Below are 13,585 nucleotides of genomic sequence, written 5' to 3' on the forward strand. Positions count from 1 at the left end.
TTAGGAATTTGATCAGTAGCCCACATGACTACAGCGCAGCTCAACTTGTACTGATGAAAAATGGCAAAAAAAATGGTCACTTTTAATTAGTAGTTTCATGCTTCATTCAACAATATATCACATGACAAAAAGCAGTTAAACTCTTGACTTTTCATTAAATCTGAAAGCACTGTGGTAAATTTACTGTAAACCCAACCCTGTCTTAACCCTGACCATATTTCAGCGCTTGCTGCAGACACAAAAGTGCTTTTCACACCGTTGTTACCGTGAGACTCAGGGGGCTTGCTACTGACACATTATAATCCCTTGCTAATAAGCTGATTATCAGTGTTGGACTACAGTATTCGCATAAAGTGTCACGACAAACCACAAAGGAACTATGAAATTAAATTAATAAATTTTTAATAAATTTGGTGTGACAAACAAAAAGAGATGATTTTGTCTGCAGGAAGACATGAATCTGAACTCTATGGGTGCCACGGGCCCTGGACAGAGCACAGTAGCATTGGTGTGGTCCAACTGGAGCTCATTTGGCGTGAAGTCAAAGACACACAGTTTAGTGAGCGCGACTAAAAGCCCCTTAAATCTCTGACTGTTTGAGATATGTGCAGCCAAAGCCCTCAGTGAGGCACACAGAGGCTCCTGGAGTCAGGCCATTGCTTCTTCTGTATGTAGAGCAGGAGCGGGGGGAGAGGAAGAGGGGAGTTGATAGGCAAAAGGAGGGAGGGGGCGAAAAGGGAGGGGTGAGGATGTTAAGAGGGGGTGGGAGCTGTCAAGGCTTTACTCTGAGGGTACTCAGTGAAGGAAAAAATAAGCCAGAGAATCTAGGATGCCTTCAGGTGTTAAAACATTTTTAGATTTTTAATCATTTCAAGTGGGGCTGCAGGATACAACAAGCCAAATCCAAATTTTGTAGGCTAAAAACAAAACGCAACAAATACTCTTCTTATTTCCTTATTTTTTTCTCCCCTTTCATGTTAACAGCATCTCTTAAAGCCTCACGTACCAAATCAAGTGGCGTGATGTCCCATTTCTGCTCCGTTAACGTCACATAAAGTTTAATAAGATGTTTTCTCTGAGGAATAGAGAATATCAGGCTGCTCGGTCCAATGTACAGAGCAATTTGACATTATAAGAGATGCACTGGACAATTTTAACAACGTTTAGGATACTCGTTGCTTTTCATTAGAGGAGATAAAATGTTGTGGAAATGATTTTAAAACCACAAAAGAACAAGGCACTGTCAGGAACATGAGGATGGATCCAGCTACATCAAATGCTGCAGCAAAGACTAAAATCAACCCACTCGGTTTATAAATTTAGAGATTCGTGTGCTTTGTATCGATGGTCTGTGGTTAAATGATCTTCCCCTGCAGCTGTAAAGCCACAAATGCTGTCGAGGGACTCGAGATAAATTGGTAATGCGTACAAAAGGCAGCTCGGTGTCATGGAAATCTGCCTTGCTTTCAATTCATAAAATATTCCCTCAGTTCACTAGAGGCTTAAGTGCTTTTTTCTACCATTATAGCCGCTTACTTTCTTGTCTTTTCTTAGAAATAAAGTTTCCAAGAGAGAACCTGTATCAACAAGTTAATCCTAACATCCACAACTGCAAACGCAAATGTTCGCTCTGATAGCGGGCAAAAAATGCAAACACAAGTGTTAAAGACACATAAGTGTGCTGGTGTCTGTGTATGTGTTGATTTTTAGATGTGTGCATTATGATGTGAAAATCCTCAGTCTGCTATACAAGATGCGACTGTGCTATATCACTGACTATGCAAATATCTCCTTTCATAATAAAAGAAATAAATGAGTTTGTAGAGAAGTGTCAATAGGTTATTTGCTGAAAAGAAATGCTGAAAATGTGGCGTATTTCAAATGACAGAATGAGTGTTTTCTCTGTGCATTGATTGTAAAAAAGAGAATGAACCATGACCTCCAATCAATTAGTGTTATATGAAAAATGACTGGCAGTCAGCACCTTCAGAAATTACATCATGCATCATGATGCAGCTTATGATGCTTACAGAAATAAACTGCATGTATTGTATGCTTTTCTTTTTAGCAGTTTATGTGTGAATATTTGTGTTATATTCCAGAGTTTCCCACACACAGACTTTACTTGGGCGAGTCGGTTAGTATATTTTGGTGAATCATTTTAGCATATTTTTTTTATTAATCTCAGAGAACAACATCATCTGCAGTATATTATTATTGGTATATGTTATTGGACATCCCTTCACTCTTATTTGGAAAATCCAGTCATTGTTAGCCAGCTAGCTCCAGCCCTCCCCCTTTTGTGTTTCCCCATTAGCTTAATGGCTAGGTGACTGGATCACTATTGTGAAGATCTACTATATAGTTTAGCTGCGTGAATCCTTCCTCTCTCACTCTGGTAGACTCCAATGGCTCGTTCTTGGACTGCAGATTGCCGTGGTAGTCCTTGTTCTTGAGCTGAACTGTATTCAATCTACAACCTGTAACAGATAGTGAACCGCTTCCTCTGCTGCCACCCAAAGGTAACCGAAGCAAAACAATCAGTACCAGTTGGGGGATGTGAGAGTACTTTGAGAAGCAGCTGATTACTAATACATGATACCTTTTGGTAACTGAGATTCATAATAACAACAAAAGAAAGACTTTTTTTTTATTGTTGTCATTTTTTATAGCACTATAACTACTATAGGTAGCATATTAGTTCCTTGTTGTAGTGGTTAACACATTCCCCTTTACATCTGAAGGATACTGGGTTCCAGACTGGCAGTAGACAGAAACCCAGCCTCAGGGAATTAAAAGCTAGTGCTTTTTATGCCAATCCCAACCATTTCTCCATTCCCTGGCACAGGCCTCCCAAGACAAGTAAAACTTGTCCGACAAAATGAAGCAGGCTAAAAGATCTCAAAAAGTAACACGCCATGTCACGATCTAAAGAAACTCAGGGACAGGTGAGAAACAAAGCCATTCACATCTATCAGCCTGGAAAGGGTTGCAAACTATTTCTTAGGCCTTGGTACTCCAGTGAACCAGAGTGAGAGCCATTATCCACAAATGGAGAAAACCTGGAACAGTGGGGAACCCTCTCAGGAGTGAGTGACCTACTAAAATTACTCCAGGAGACAGAAGAACTCAGAGCAACATCTAAAGAAATGCAGGCCTTACTAGTCTCAGTTAAGGTTATTTATTAAACAAGAAGAAAGAGGCTGGGCAAAAATGACACCAATAGGAGAATTCCAAGCTGAAAACCACTGCTGACCAAACAGAACACAAAGGCTCATCTCACATCTACAAAAAACCCATCTCCATTCTGCAGACAAATGAAACAAAAGTTAAACTTTTTGGAAGGTTTGAGTCCTGTTTCATCTGGGATTAAACTAACACAGCATCACATGAAAAGAGCATCATAGCAACATTCAAACACGGTGATGGTAATGTGATGGTCTGAGGCTGCTTGGCTGCTTCAGGACCTGAAAACCTTGTTGCAATTGATGGAACCATGAATTCTAGCATCTACCGAAAATCCACTTGTGTTATGTAGGACAATAAAACGCACCGAAACACACCGACAAGCACCTCTGAATAGCTCAAAATAAAAATGTCGTTTTTGGAGTGGATTAGTCAGAGTCTGGACTTAAATCTGACTGAGATACTTTGGCTTGACCTTAAACAGGCCTTTCATGCTCTACAACTCTCCAATGTAGCAGAAATGAAACAATTCTGCAAAGAAGAGCGAGTCAAAATTCTTCTACAATGATGAAAGAAACACTTGACTGCAGTTCTTGCTGCCAAAAGGACACAACCAGTTATTAGTTTTAGGGAGCAATTGCTTTTTCATATAGGCCCAGGTGGGGTTGGATAGTTTTTTCTCTTAATAAATGAAATCATAATTTTAAAACTGCGTCTTGTATTTACTCTTTGTCTAATTTTAAAATTGGTTTAACGATCTGAAAAATGTAAGTGTGACAAATATAAAGGAAAAAAAACTTCACAACACTAACATCATCATCTTAGTGAATAAAAACATTAGTCATGCTTAGCTCTGCATTGCAGACTGAAATGATTTGACCTCCGTCCACCATTATTTACCTGTATTGAGTTCTCCTGCAGGTTGAGGTATCGCGTGTTGACTGATATGCTTTCTGGCACCTCCTCCAGGTTTTGCCTGGTGCAGATGACTCGGCTGGCCTGGTTGGAGCAGGTGCAGAGGGAGGGGCAGGTGGAGGCGGCTCCCACTAACTCCGGCCCAGGGAGGAGGAGCCGCAGCAGCAGCTGGGCCAATAGAAAGAGGAAGGGGGAGGGGCCGGGAAGGCAGGTCAGCGTGGCGATGCGCATGGCAACTGGGACATGACCCTGCTCTTTAATCCGAAGGTACAGGTGAGGTGACTCCACACTGGTGGATCTGTTAGAAAAGGTTTCCTTTCCCTTTGGTCCTCCAGTGGCAATTTGTTCTTTCTAATTCCGCATGCTCTGAGATGTTTCGTGTCCTCTGTCGAGCTCTGTGTTTTTCCCTCTTGTTTTTTGAACATAGAAATATGCAGATAAACAGATGTTATTCCCTTTTTTTCTGGTGCTGTCGGGGGATTCGAGTGAGGCTTTTTGTGAAGTGAGAAGAACCCAGGAGTTACTGTGAAGAACAAAAGAGAGAGAGACAAAGAGAAGAAGAGAGAGAGCAGATATTAAAGACAGTACACAGACTACACTTTGTTTTTACCAATAGACAACGAACAGAACAAATAATGGGTAGGCAGCTACGATATAGCTTATCATGGGAGGGATTGTCAAAAAATCTTTCAGAAGCATTAGAACTTCTGTGTCACTGCTCATATCAAATCCCACATAATCCCTGAGCAGACATTTTGTCAGAAATCAAATCCTTACACACAGGGCAGATGGAAGCTGATTCTGTAATTAATGTTACGAGGTGGAGGTGTGGAGATACGGAAACAAACAATGTGAAGTGGGACAATCAGGTATTTTGGTCTTTAAAGGATTGCATTTTGTAAATCAATAAATCAGAAAGAAATTAGTTCTTGAAACATTGGCATAACCGCTGTAAACTGATAAGCAGTGTCACACAAAATCGTACTGAAACAGCATGGAAACGGTGCAGTTTTGCTTTTGAGGTTTTCCTGTGCAGATGTCAACTGCTCAAAAGTTTAGTTAGAAGAACACTCAGAGAAGAAGTGATCTTTGTACACTTGTTTCATGTTTAAAAGAATAAGATCTGTCGCCAAATAAACACGACAATTGTTGAATGCTGAATATTTACTGAATTACCGTGTTTGGGTGACAAATGTCACTTGCCTGAAATGTAATTCAGGAAAATGAGTTTTGTTGATTTGATGCAATATAGCGCTGAAAATATTAAAGCCTTGAAAGACAATGACATGGATCATTTTGTGCAACTTAAAGTTACACTTGTGAAGAAATGCATATGAATTCTGCACACGTGTTGTCAGCTCGACATGGGTCAGAACTCTTCACTGTGTAAAACTAAGCTCACCTGTATTTAGACATCTGAAAAGGAGTAGTTGAACCAAAATCATTTTTATTTAAGGAAAAAGAAAGAAAACCTCAAAGACGTGGCAACGGTGGTGAAGAAGAACTCCCTTTTAACAGGATGAAATCTCTAGCAGTATGTGGGTCAGAGAAGGACACCCATATGTACTGACCAGTTTGGGTTGAGTGGAAAAAGACCCTCAAACAACTTACAGGACAAAACATAAACTACACGATAGTATATTTAGAAGTATATTATGGCTTTTACATTGCTTCAGAAATGGTAGTTTCAGTGGGTACGAAAATTGTCAATTGTTTGGTAGGTCGAAGATAAACACAGCGACATTAACAAATGGTTTGTAAAGTCACGTTCAGACGCCTCAATTTCTTTCTTTTTTTAGTTAAAACAGGTGCATGTTTTCTAAAATGGTCCTCTCCATCCATCTTTTATATACAGTCTTTGGTTTGTAGACTTTTTTGACTGTTCAGGGGATTACCTGAATTATTAAAAGTAAGTTATTTAAAATCCATCTAAATTAAACCCAATTAAACCTGCAGTTATATCACTACTTCCAACATAAGGAACAAATAAGTAAAGAAAACAGTTTCCATATCAGAAAGGAATTACATATGCAAGAACGTATGCATGGTTAGTCAGATTGAAGAATTTCCACTTAAAATCTCAAAGCTGTGATATTAACTACAATTTCTAATTATTAAAACGCTGTGGAACATACACAATACACCATTCTCTGCATCAACTGCAATATTTCTGCTGTCTACAGAGTGAATAACAATGTTGGGTTTTACAGGAAATGTGTGATTTGTAGGAGCAAAAGAGACAAAAAGCACAACATTTTGCAAAGGTAGACGTCAGAAAGAATGAAAAACAAGATCTACTCCGTGACAGGGAGCGGTGGGGTTTCTGGGACATTTGGTCTTAATTCTGAGAAGCATTAATAACACCACAAGTGTGAGATAGAGCCTTCCAGTCATCTCTGCTGTGGTCTCATTTGTTAGCACTAATTATTCCAAGGTATAACAAATAATACGACAATGATATATTGATGTTTGAACATGAACACTTACCACCTTTAATTAAAGTTATCCAGACCTTGAAAACAAACTGAAATCAGTAAGCGCTTTTTTTTTGTTTTGTTGCAGTAGCACAGACACAGAGGTGGGACTAAAATGCGGCCGTTCAAGTCAGAGATGCAGAGCGCCTCTGTATCCCTCCCTGCAAGCTGTTTAGAACCTGAATAACCTTAAATAAGGGCATCCAGCAATCTTAGATATTAATGATGATAGTTGTAATGATGGGACTTTGACACGCAAACTCATTTGACATGCTGAGCATCCTCACTTGGCACAGTAAGAAAGGAGATGTTGGGGGGAGCAGAGAATGAGAAGGAGAGGAGGATTATTAATCTGATAGATGACTGTATGGCTGCAGGCAGAGAAGGGAATTATCAACACTACAGTAATAGATGAATACTGAACAGCTGCAGAGAGAGGGCTGGAGAAAGAGAGACAGAAAGGAAGAAAGAGATCGAGACGGAGACAGATGGAGGGAAGGGTGAGTGAAAGGGATGATGAGGGATAAAGACCCAGAGAGAGGTATAAATAGTGGGAAGAGCAGAAAAGAGATGAGTTGTTTAAAAAAAGAGAAGATAAAAAAGTGGAAGAGGGAAAATAGGGAGGAAGAAAAGAAGAGACATTAATATTAATCATCTCTCACTCACCAAGAGAGGGAGAAAGAGAGAGAGAGGAGAGAAGGGAGGAAGGCTCAATAGAGAGATGAATATAAAGCAGACAGAGATGGAGGGAGGGGAATGACAACACAGAGACGCATATAAAACAGAGTGAAGGAGAGATGGAGGCAAAAGACAATACAGAGGGATGAATTTGAAACAGGTGGAGATGTAGAGGAAGAGATGGAGGGACAGAGCGGGAGGTTTCTCCTGAGTGCCAGGGGAGTGGGAGGAGAGGCAGGCTTGGACTGGCTGGGCCAAGATTGATCAATAATGCGTGTGCTCAAGTTCAATGACATTAAAACACACACAAGGACACGATGACAAATCATATCAGCAGCAGTGGCGGCGGTGTCTCTGGTCAGAAAGAACAGGGCACCAGCGGTGGCACAACAGTCCCACTCGTCTGCAGCTGCTCGTCATCGGCCGATGGATGAAGAGGAACTCGCAGTGCTATTTCTGGACCAGCTCTCACCTTTCTACGTATTTTAATTTCCAGCTACCTTTTTTTCCCCCTCTCCTTTTGGCGAGATTTAAGTGCCAGAGCTATTTCAGATAGAGGGCATCAGAGCAGAGTGGAAAGGTGCAAAAAGGGGGGGGAAAGAAAGCGCGAGGGGGAGAGCTGGGGGTGACTGGGGCTGAGGTTAAGATGCTAGCTCAGATGTTGGGTCCATCGAGGAGAATGAGGCTGCTTAAAGCTGACAGCTGGTTAGAGGCTGGTTGATTGTATTCTGCCTCACCGCTGTCACTTTCCACATGTTACAATAGCCTCTAACTGTAACCCTCCCCCCTTATCTTCACTCTCCTCTTCCTCTCTCTATCTCCCCTGATATCTTCTTCCTCCTATCTCCCATCTCATTCTCTAAAAGTGGGAACACTCTCTTCCTCTTTGCAAACTCTTTCGCATTCATCCCCCCTCCCTTCCCAGCTGCCTCACACCTCCCCTCCACCCTCTCCTTCTCCTCCTCTACCCTACTACTACATATTTCCTGGACCTCCACCCCCCCCGTGTGGCACACTGTAGTGTCCAGTGGCGGGGGTAAATGCTGCACTGACCCCACAGTTTGATGAAAGATTAACCTGCTACAATGATGCATATTAACCCTTAACCCCCACTCTTTCTCTTTCCACCAAACACAAACACACTGCAGCTTCCTCCCCCCACTCCCCCACCCCTTTTGCTCTCTCATTCCTCTCGCTGCATTCAAATCTTAGCCAACAGAGTTACCATGGTTACCTATTCACCACAGTCTCCCACTCCGTCCAGCTGTATCCCACCGATTCCACATCCACCCCGCTCCACCTCCCCGTCCTCCCTCATTAGCACCCTATACACACGTATACAAATGGCATGGACCAAGCGTGAGCGCAAATGACATCAACGCTGCGCAAACCACGAGGTAGGGTAACGGCAGGCCGCGGTTACCGTTTGTAGCAGCGATGCCGCACTGATGTCGATACAGTTTCCTTCGTCCAGCGAGTCGCCACAAATGTCAAGCAACCACAAATCACAAGAGCAAAGGTCAGGGCTGTTTTTCCCTGAGAGCGATGACGTAGTGGCACATTAACAGGTGCATAAATCGAATTCATACGCAAAGAAAACAACTTTTTTTTTGAATTTTTAAGGCTTCAGCCTGTTTTCCCAAGCAGCTTCTCACATGCACACATTACTGTAGTTACACAGATCTTTTTTTGAATTTTTATAAGAATTTTTAAATGTTCTTGGAATAATACTAAATAAAGCTACTACAATTAACATGTTTTAAATCATTGCTGATCACATGACAACTTGAATCTATTTGTTCATAATGAAGAACCTGCAGAAATCTATCATGCAGCTCCCCACTCCCCTGAGCTCAGAGACATTTTAGATTTACTTTATTTAGGTTTGCTGTCACTCCTCTGATAGCTTGTTATTTGTCCACAAAGGGCAGCTTACATTAAAAAATACTTTAACATGCCCACTGTAAATCATCTGCTCAGCACAGTCAGTTAATGCAGTTTTAAGATTTGAACCCTAGTTTTAGGGACTTTAACCATCCATCCATTTCCTTAACTGCTTATCCAGCTGAGGTCACAGTCAGCTGGAGCCTATCCTAACTGACATCGGGCACACCCTGGACATTATGCGTGTCCATCACAGGGCTAACGCAGAGAGACAGACGATCATTCACGCTCACATTTATATCCTCGGACCAAGTCTGAATCATCAATTAATCTAACATGCATGTCTTTGGACTGTGGGAGGAAGCTGGAGAATCCAGAGGAAACCCACGCGGGCAAAGGGAGAACGTGCAAAGAAATTTAGCAAAACTGCCAAATAATTCTGGTGGACGTTTAAAAAAATGATCATAAGTTATAGCTCTGTGTTTTCAGTATGGTTTTTATTTTTATTTAGTTTTTCACTCCTTTAAATTCCAGTTCAGCTTCCAGAATGGTTTTGTTCATTTCAGTCTAGTTTTTATTATTTAAAAAATGCCAAGTTTTAGTTTCTGTTTCAGTTTTTTATCTTTTCAGTTATTATGAAGGGAGTATTTGACAGAAGCTAACAGTTTAATTTTCAATTTTCACATAATATTGAAATGGATGGAAGTCAGTGGATCACTGGAACATCAGGTAAAATAATTTCACTTTTTTGGGTCATAATACATCACAGGTATTCCTTCAGTATTCTCTTTAAATTCCCCCCGAGCTACAAAGAGCTGATGTATTTGATTTTATTGGTATATTCTGTTCGCACAAAACTTTGATTCTATCAAATAAACCCTGACACCATTCTACACTTAAAGGATTTCCCACATTTCATTTCTCAGTAATTTAAAGTAAAGTTGTGTGCATCTGCACACTCTATGCTTGCCCACTATGAATTTTTAATGCCCGACTTGCTAGAGGCTCTGTAGAGTTGAAAAGGTCAAAAGACCCCCATCTTGATGCTTTTGATCCTCGCTGCAATCATGTATCCTGTGAACCTTATTTCATAAAGACTTGTGACAGCTTCTAAATTTTGGGTAATTGAGTTTGAATAATTTTATCCTCCACTTCATCTCCGTCTGGTTCTTTCCCCCATCAGATCGAATCCTCAAGGAAAGAAGCAGAAAAGGGAGTGAAGAGTTCCCCTATTTTCACCACGAGAAACGTGTGATCTTTAGTAGTGTATACTGACCAATAATGGACTGTTGCTCTAAGTGATATAAGAAGAAAGAGACAGGATGAAAGACAACCAGAAAGATGCGCTGACAGTCGAACAAGCAGCAAGTCGGACAGACAGGAGCACACTCCTTCTCTGCAGAACCCTGTCTGCACATCAGCATGGAGGCCCATCAATAATGACTCGGCACACACCAAGATGGCAGCTCATGCAGCCACGAGAAAAAAAAAAGAAAAGAGGAAAGCTCATCATGTCGGTTGTGTGCTGTGGGAATAGAGCTATGACCTTTCCTGATCGCTGTGACATCTTGCCAAACGGGGTTGTGCCTGTGAGGCTTTAAGACAGTGGAAAATCTGCTCTCACACACCCCAATTTCTGAGGCAAGGAAGTAATTTTAAATAATAACCTGAATCTGATTTTATTCCAAGCTGCAGAGAGCAAATTTATTTACCTTAAACCTGCAATGCTGTTATCATTTCAGGGACGGTATGCTTCATGGCTGCCACCGATTCAGTCAATTTAATGAATCAATCTAATCAATTTACCTTTTATTAAAATTCAGTTAGCCGTCTAAGATGTCTGAGATGATGAATATGACAAAGCTTTTCTAATCAATGCACATATTGATCAGCTACACTGTCTGAATCTTTTAATCTGAACTGAATTCATTGACCGGATTCCCCAGAAAGCAGTTTCGTTTTTGTCATTATTTTGTGTCCAGGGCTCTCCTGTAACTCAGTTCAGAGGCTTTATCACCCTGAGAAAAACACAACTGTAAGAAAAATTTGCTTCTTCTATCTGAATTACATCAATATCACCCTCATAACCTACAACAGAACACAATGATTTCAGTAAAAATTTGTAGATTTTGCAGCACACAAGACTGTCTGCAAACAGGAAAAATGCTTGTAGTCTAATTGCTAACAACTGGCTCTGAGTTAGTGATCTGGGGTGATGAGGAGGGCAAGAGTAGACATCCAAATGCACCTCTTGTCTCATTCACTCCTTCTTTCTCCTCTAACTTTTAGTTTCTGCCAACAGGGCAGAGTGGATGTCCCCTCACAAAAGGACACAAGTCTTGGCACCCCGAGGCATCGCTAGGGGGCAAAGTCTCTTGGGGAAAGCAAAGTCTTTGTGCAACAGAGGATCATCCCCTCTCGCCCTCATCTTTTCGAAGAGTCTTTTGAGCTCCGTTTTTAAGACATGCTGGTCAACTCACTGGGTTTCTTCTTTTCTCCCATGACAATACAGCTTCAAAGAGAATGTGACTGATAACAGTGTTTTGTTTAACACCCAAGAGTAAATACTTTTGCAATGTAATAAATACATATTTAAATTACAATGGGCTAAGATTTAGGAACAAATATAATTAAATTGGTTTATCATAATGCAGGCCATCACTGCTGACACCTTAAACAGTACAGTGGCCTGGATTACAGTTTGGGAATCACTAAGATATTTCTTGGAACTTGATGTTCTTAAGATCTGGCTTAAAATATTCTCTAAACTCACGCATCCTTTCTTTAAAGTGTAATAAGTTGTGGAAGTTATTATTCAAAAATAGCACTCCGACACATTGCATTTTTTCAGCTTGTTTCCTAGGTTTCCAAAGCTGCAACCTTTGGGATTAAAAAATGAAGACAAAGCAGAAGCTGACAATGGCTCCAAAAGCGACTCAGTCCTCACAGACTCTCATGTTAAAATGTTCTCAGCATGTTTGTTTACAGCAGAAACAAACATGTTGCGAGCGTAGTACGAAAAAATATTTGTGTTCACTATTTCCAATTTCCCATGTCTTGTTATCTGTAGGATTATCAACTTTCAATGTATTAAGGCTTTAAGGTATGTTTAATTAAGGGCTTCAGCTACTACCTGTCTGCTAGGCTTGAACTTAGCTAATTTCTGTCACTAATCTCGACTATCTCACTGCATTCGTGGTGTCAGTGCTGTTTTGCTATTTGAAAAATTATCCAGCTTGCTGTGCAACAGTCTATCCAAAATGTGTGAATGTTTTCGAGTGTCTTATTTTTTTCATCCATTCTCTTCCACTTATCTGAGAGGCGGGGTACACCCTGGATGGATCGCCAGTCTATCACAGGGCTACAGACAGACAGACAACCGTTCACACTTCCATTCACATCTAGGCGCAGTTTTGAACCATAAATTAACCTAATCCCACTAACTGCATGTCTTTGGACTGAGGAAGCCAGAGCACCCGGAGAGAACTCACACAAACAGGGGGGGAACATGCAAACGCCTCACAGAAAGGACCCGGCCATATGGTGAAGTCTCAGGCCATTCATGCTGTGAGGCAACAGTGCTAAACATACTATCATATCATATTTGCATTAATTAGAAGGTTTCTGTGTCTTTGTAAGGTACCTTTCAAGCTACATATGCTAATTAGCGTTAGCCGCTAGCTTGGCACTGCCCAAAATGCCACACGCCAGGCTTCACAATGAAGGCACCATCTTATACTATAAACTTAATGGAGGTTTTTTCCTGTTAAAAAGGAGGTTTTTCTTCCCACCGTCCCCAAGTGCTTCCTCATACGGGGATGTTTGATGGTTGTTGTTTTTTTTATCTTGTTTGCTTTTCGTGTTTGTTTAATATTGTTTAGGGCTAAAACTGACATTTCACTAGCTGGGACCGCATCCTCATTTTAGGTTTGAAAGCATTTCTAGTAGATAATGGCAGATGGCTTGAACGTGAATTGAGGCTGCGGTTTGGGGAAGGCCTCAGAGGGGACTGGCAGCGGCTCACGGGCCAGGCAGGCCCCCATTTGCTAAAGAGAAGTGAATGAATAGAAAAAGGGGAGGGAGGATAGGCCACGAAAATGAGAACGAACAGCTAGTAGAACCGGTCGGGGTCATATATACGTAGAGAACCAGAAGGGCGTGTGTGAAGGTGTTTTCTCGCTCCTTATTGGAGATGCTACATAAATACAATTGCACTGAATTAAACTGAATTGCCTCACCAACTAGTATTATATGGAGGGTTGATATTAGCTTGGCTTTCTTTTTTTGACAGATTGGTTCAGAGTTGGCGACTCTGATGTTGGAAAACTGCAATACTGTAGTCATCAAAGTTTAGATAGCTGTTGCTGCAGAGTCAGTAAATCCTTTCAGTCAGTGGGGCTGTCTGCTTCTTATGCCACAGTGTCTTTCTTGTTATTTCTAAACATTTA

The 13,585-nt window shown here is 41.1% G+C and overlaps 1 protein-coding gene across 3 annotated transcripts in view; it reads right to left on the minus strand.

Moving 5' to 3' along the window:
- The window catches only part of lrrc4ba (leucine rich repeat containing 4Ba), a 51,259-nt gene that overhangs the window by 13,202 nt on the left and 24,472 nt on the right, over positions 1 to 13,585 (minus strand). For all 3 annotated transcript variants that reach the window (XM_084925214.1, XM_084925212.1, XM_084925213.1), the window contains exon 2: positions 4,087 to 4,624. In XM_084925214.1, the coding sequence (XP_084781340.1) occupies positions 4,087 to 4,332 (246 nt within the window). In that variant the 5' untranslated portion in view covers positions 4,333 to 4,624. The remainder of the gene's footprint in view (positions 1 to 4,086; positions 4,625 to 13,585) is intronic.

Source organism: Perissodus microlepis, chromosome 4, assembly GCF_051167445.1.
Source record: "Perissodus microlepis isolate ML-2025 ecotype Zambia chromosome 4, ASM5116744v1, whole genome shotgun sequence".
In the NCBI taxonomy this organism is placed as follows: domain Eukaryota; kingdom Metazoa; phylum Chordata; class Actinopteri; order Cichliformes; family Cichlidae; genus Perissodus; species Perissodus microlepis.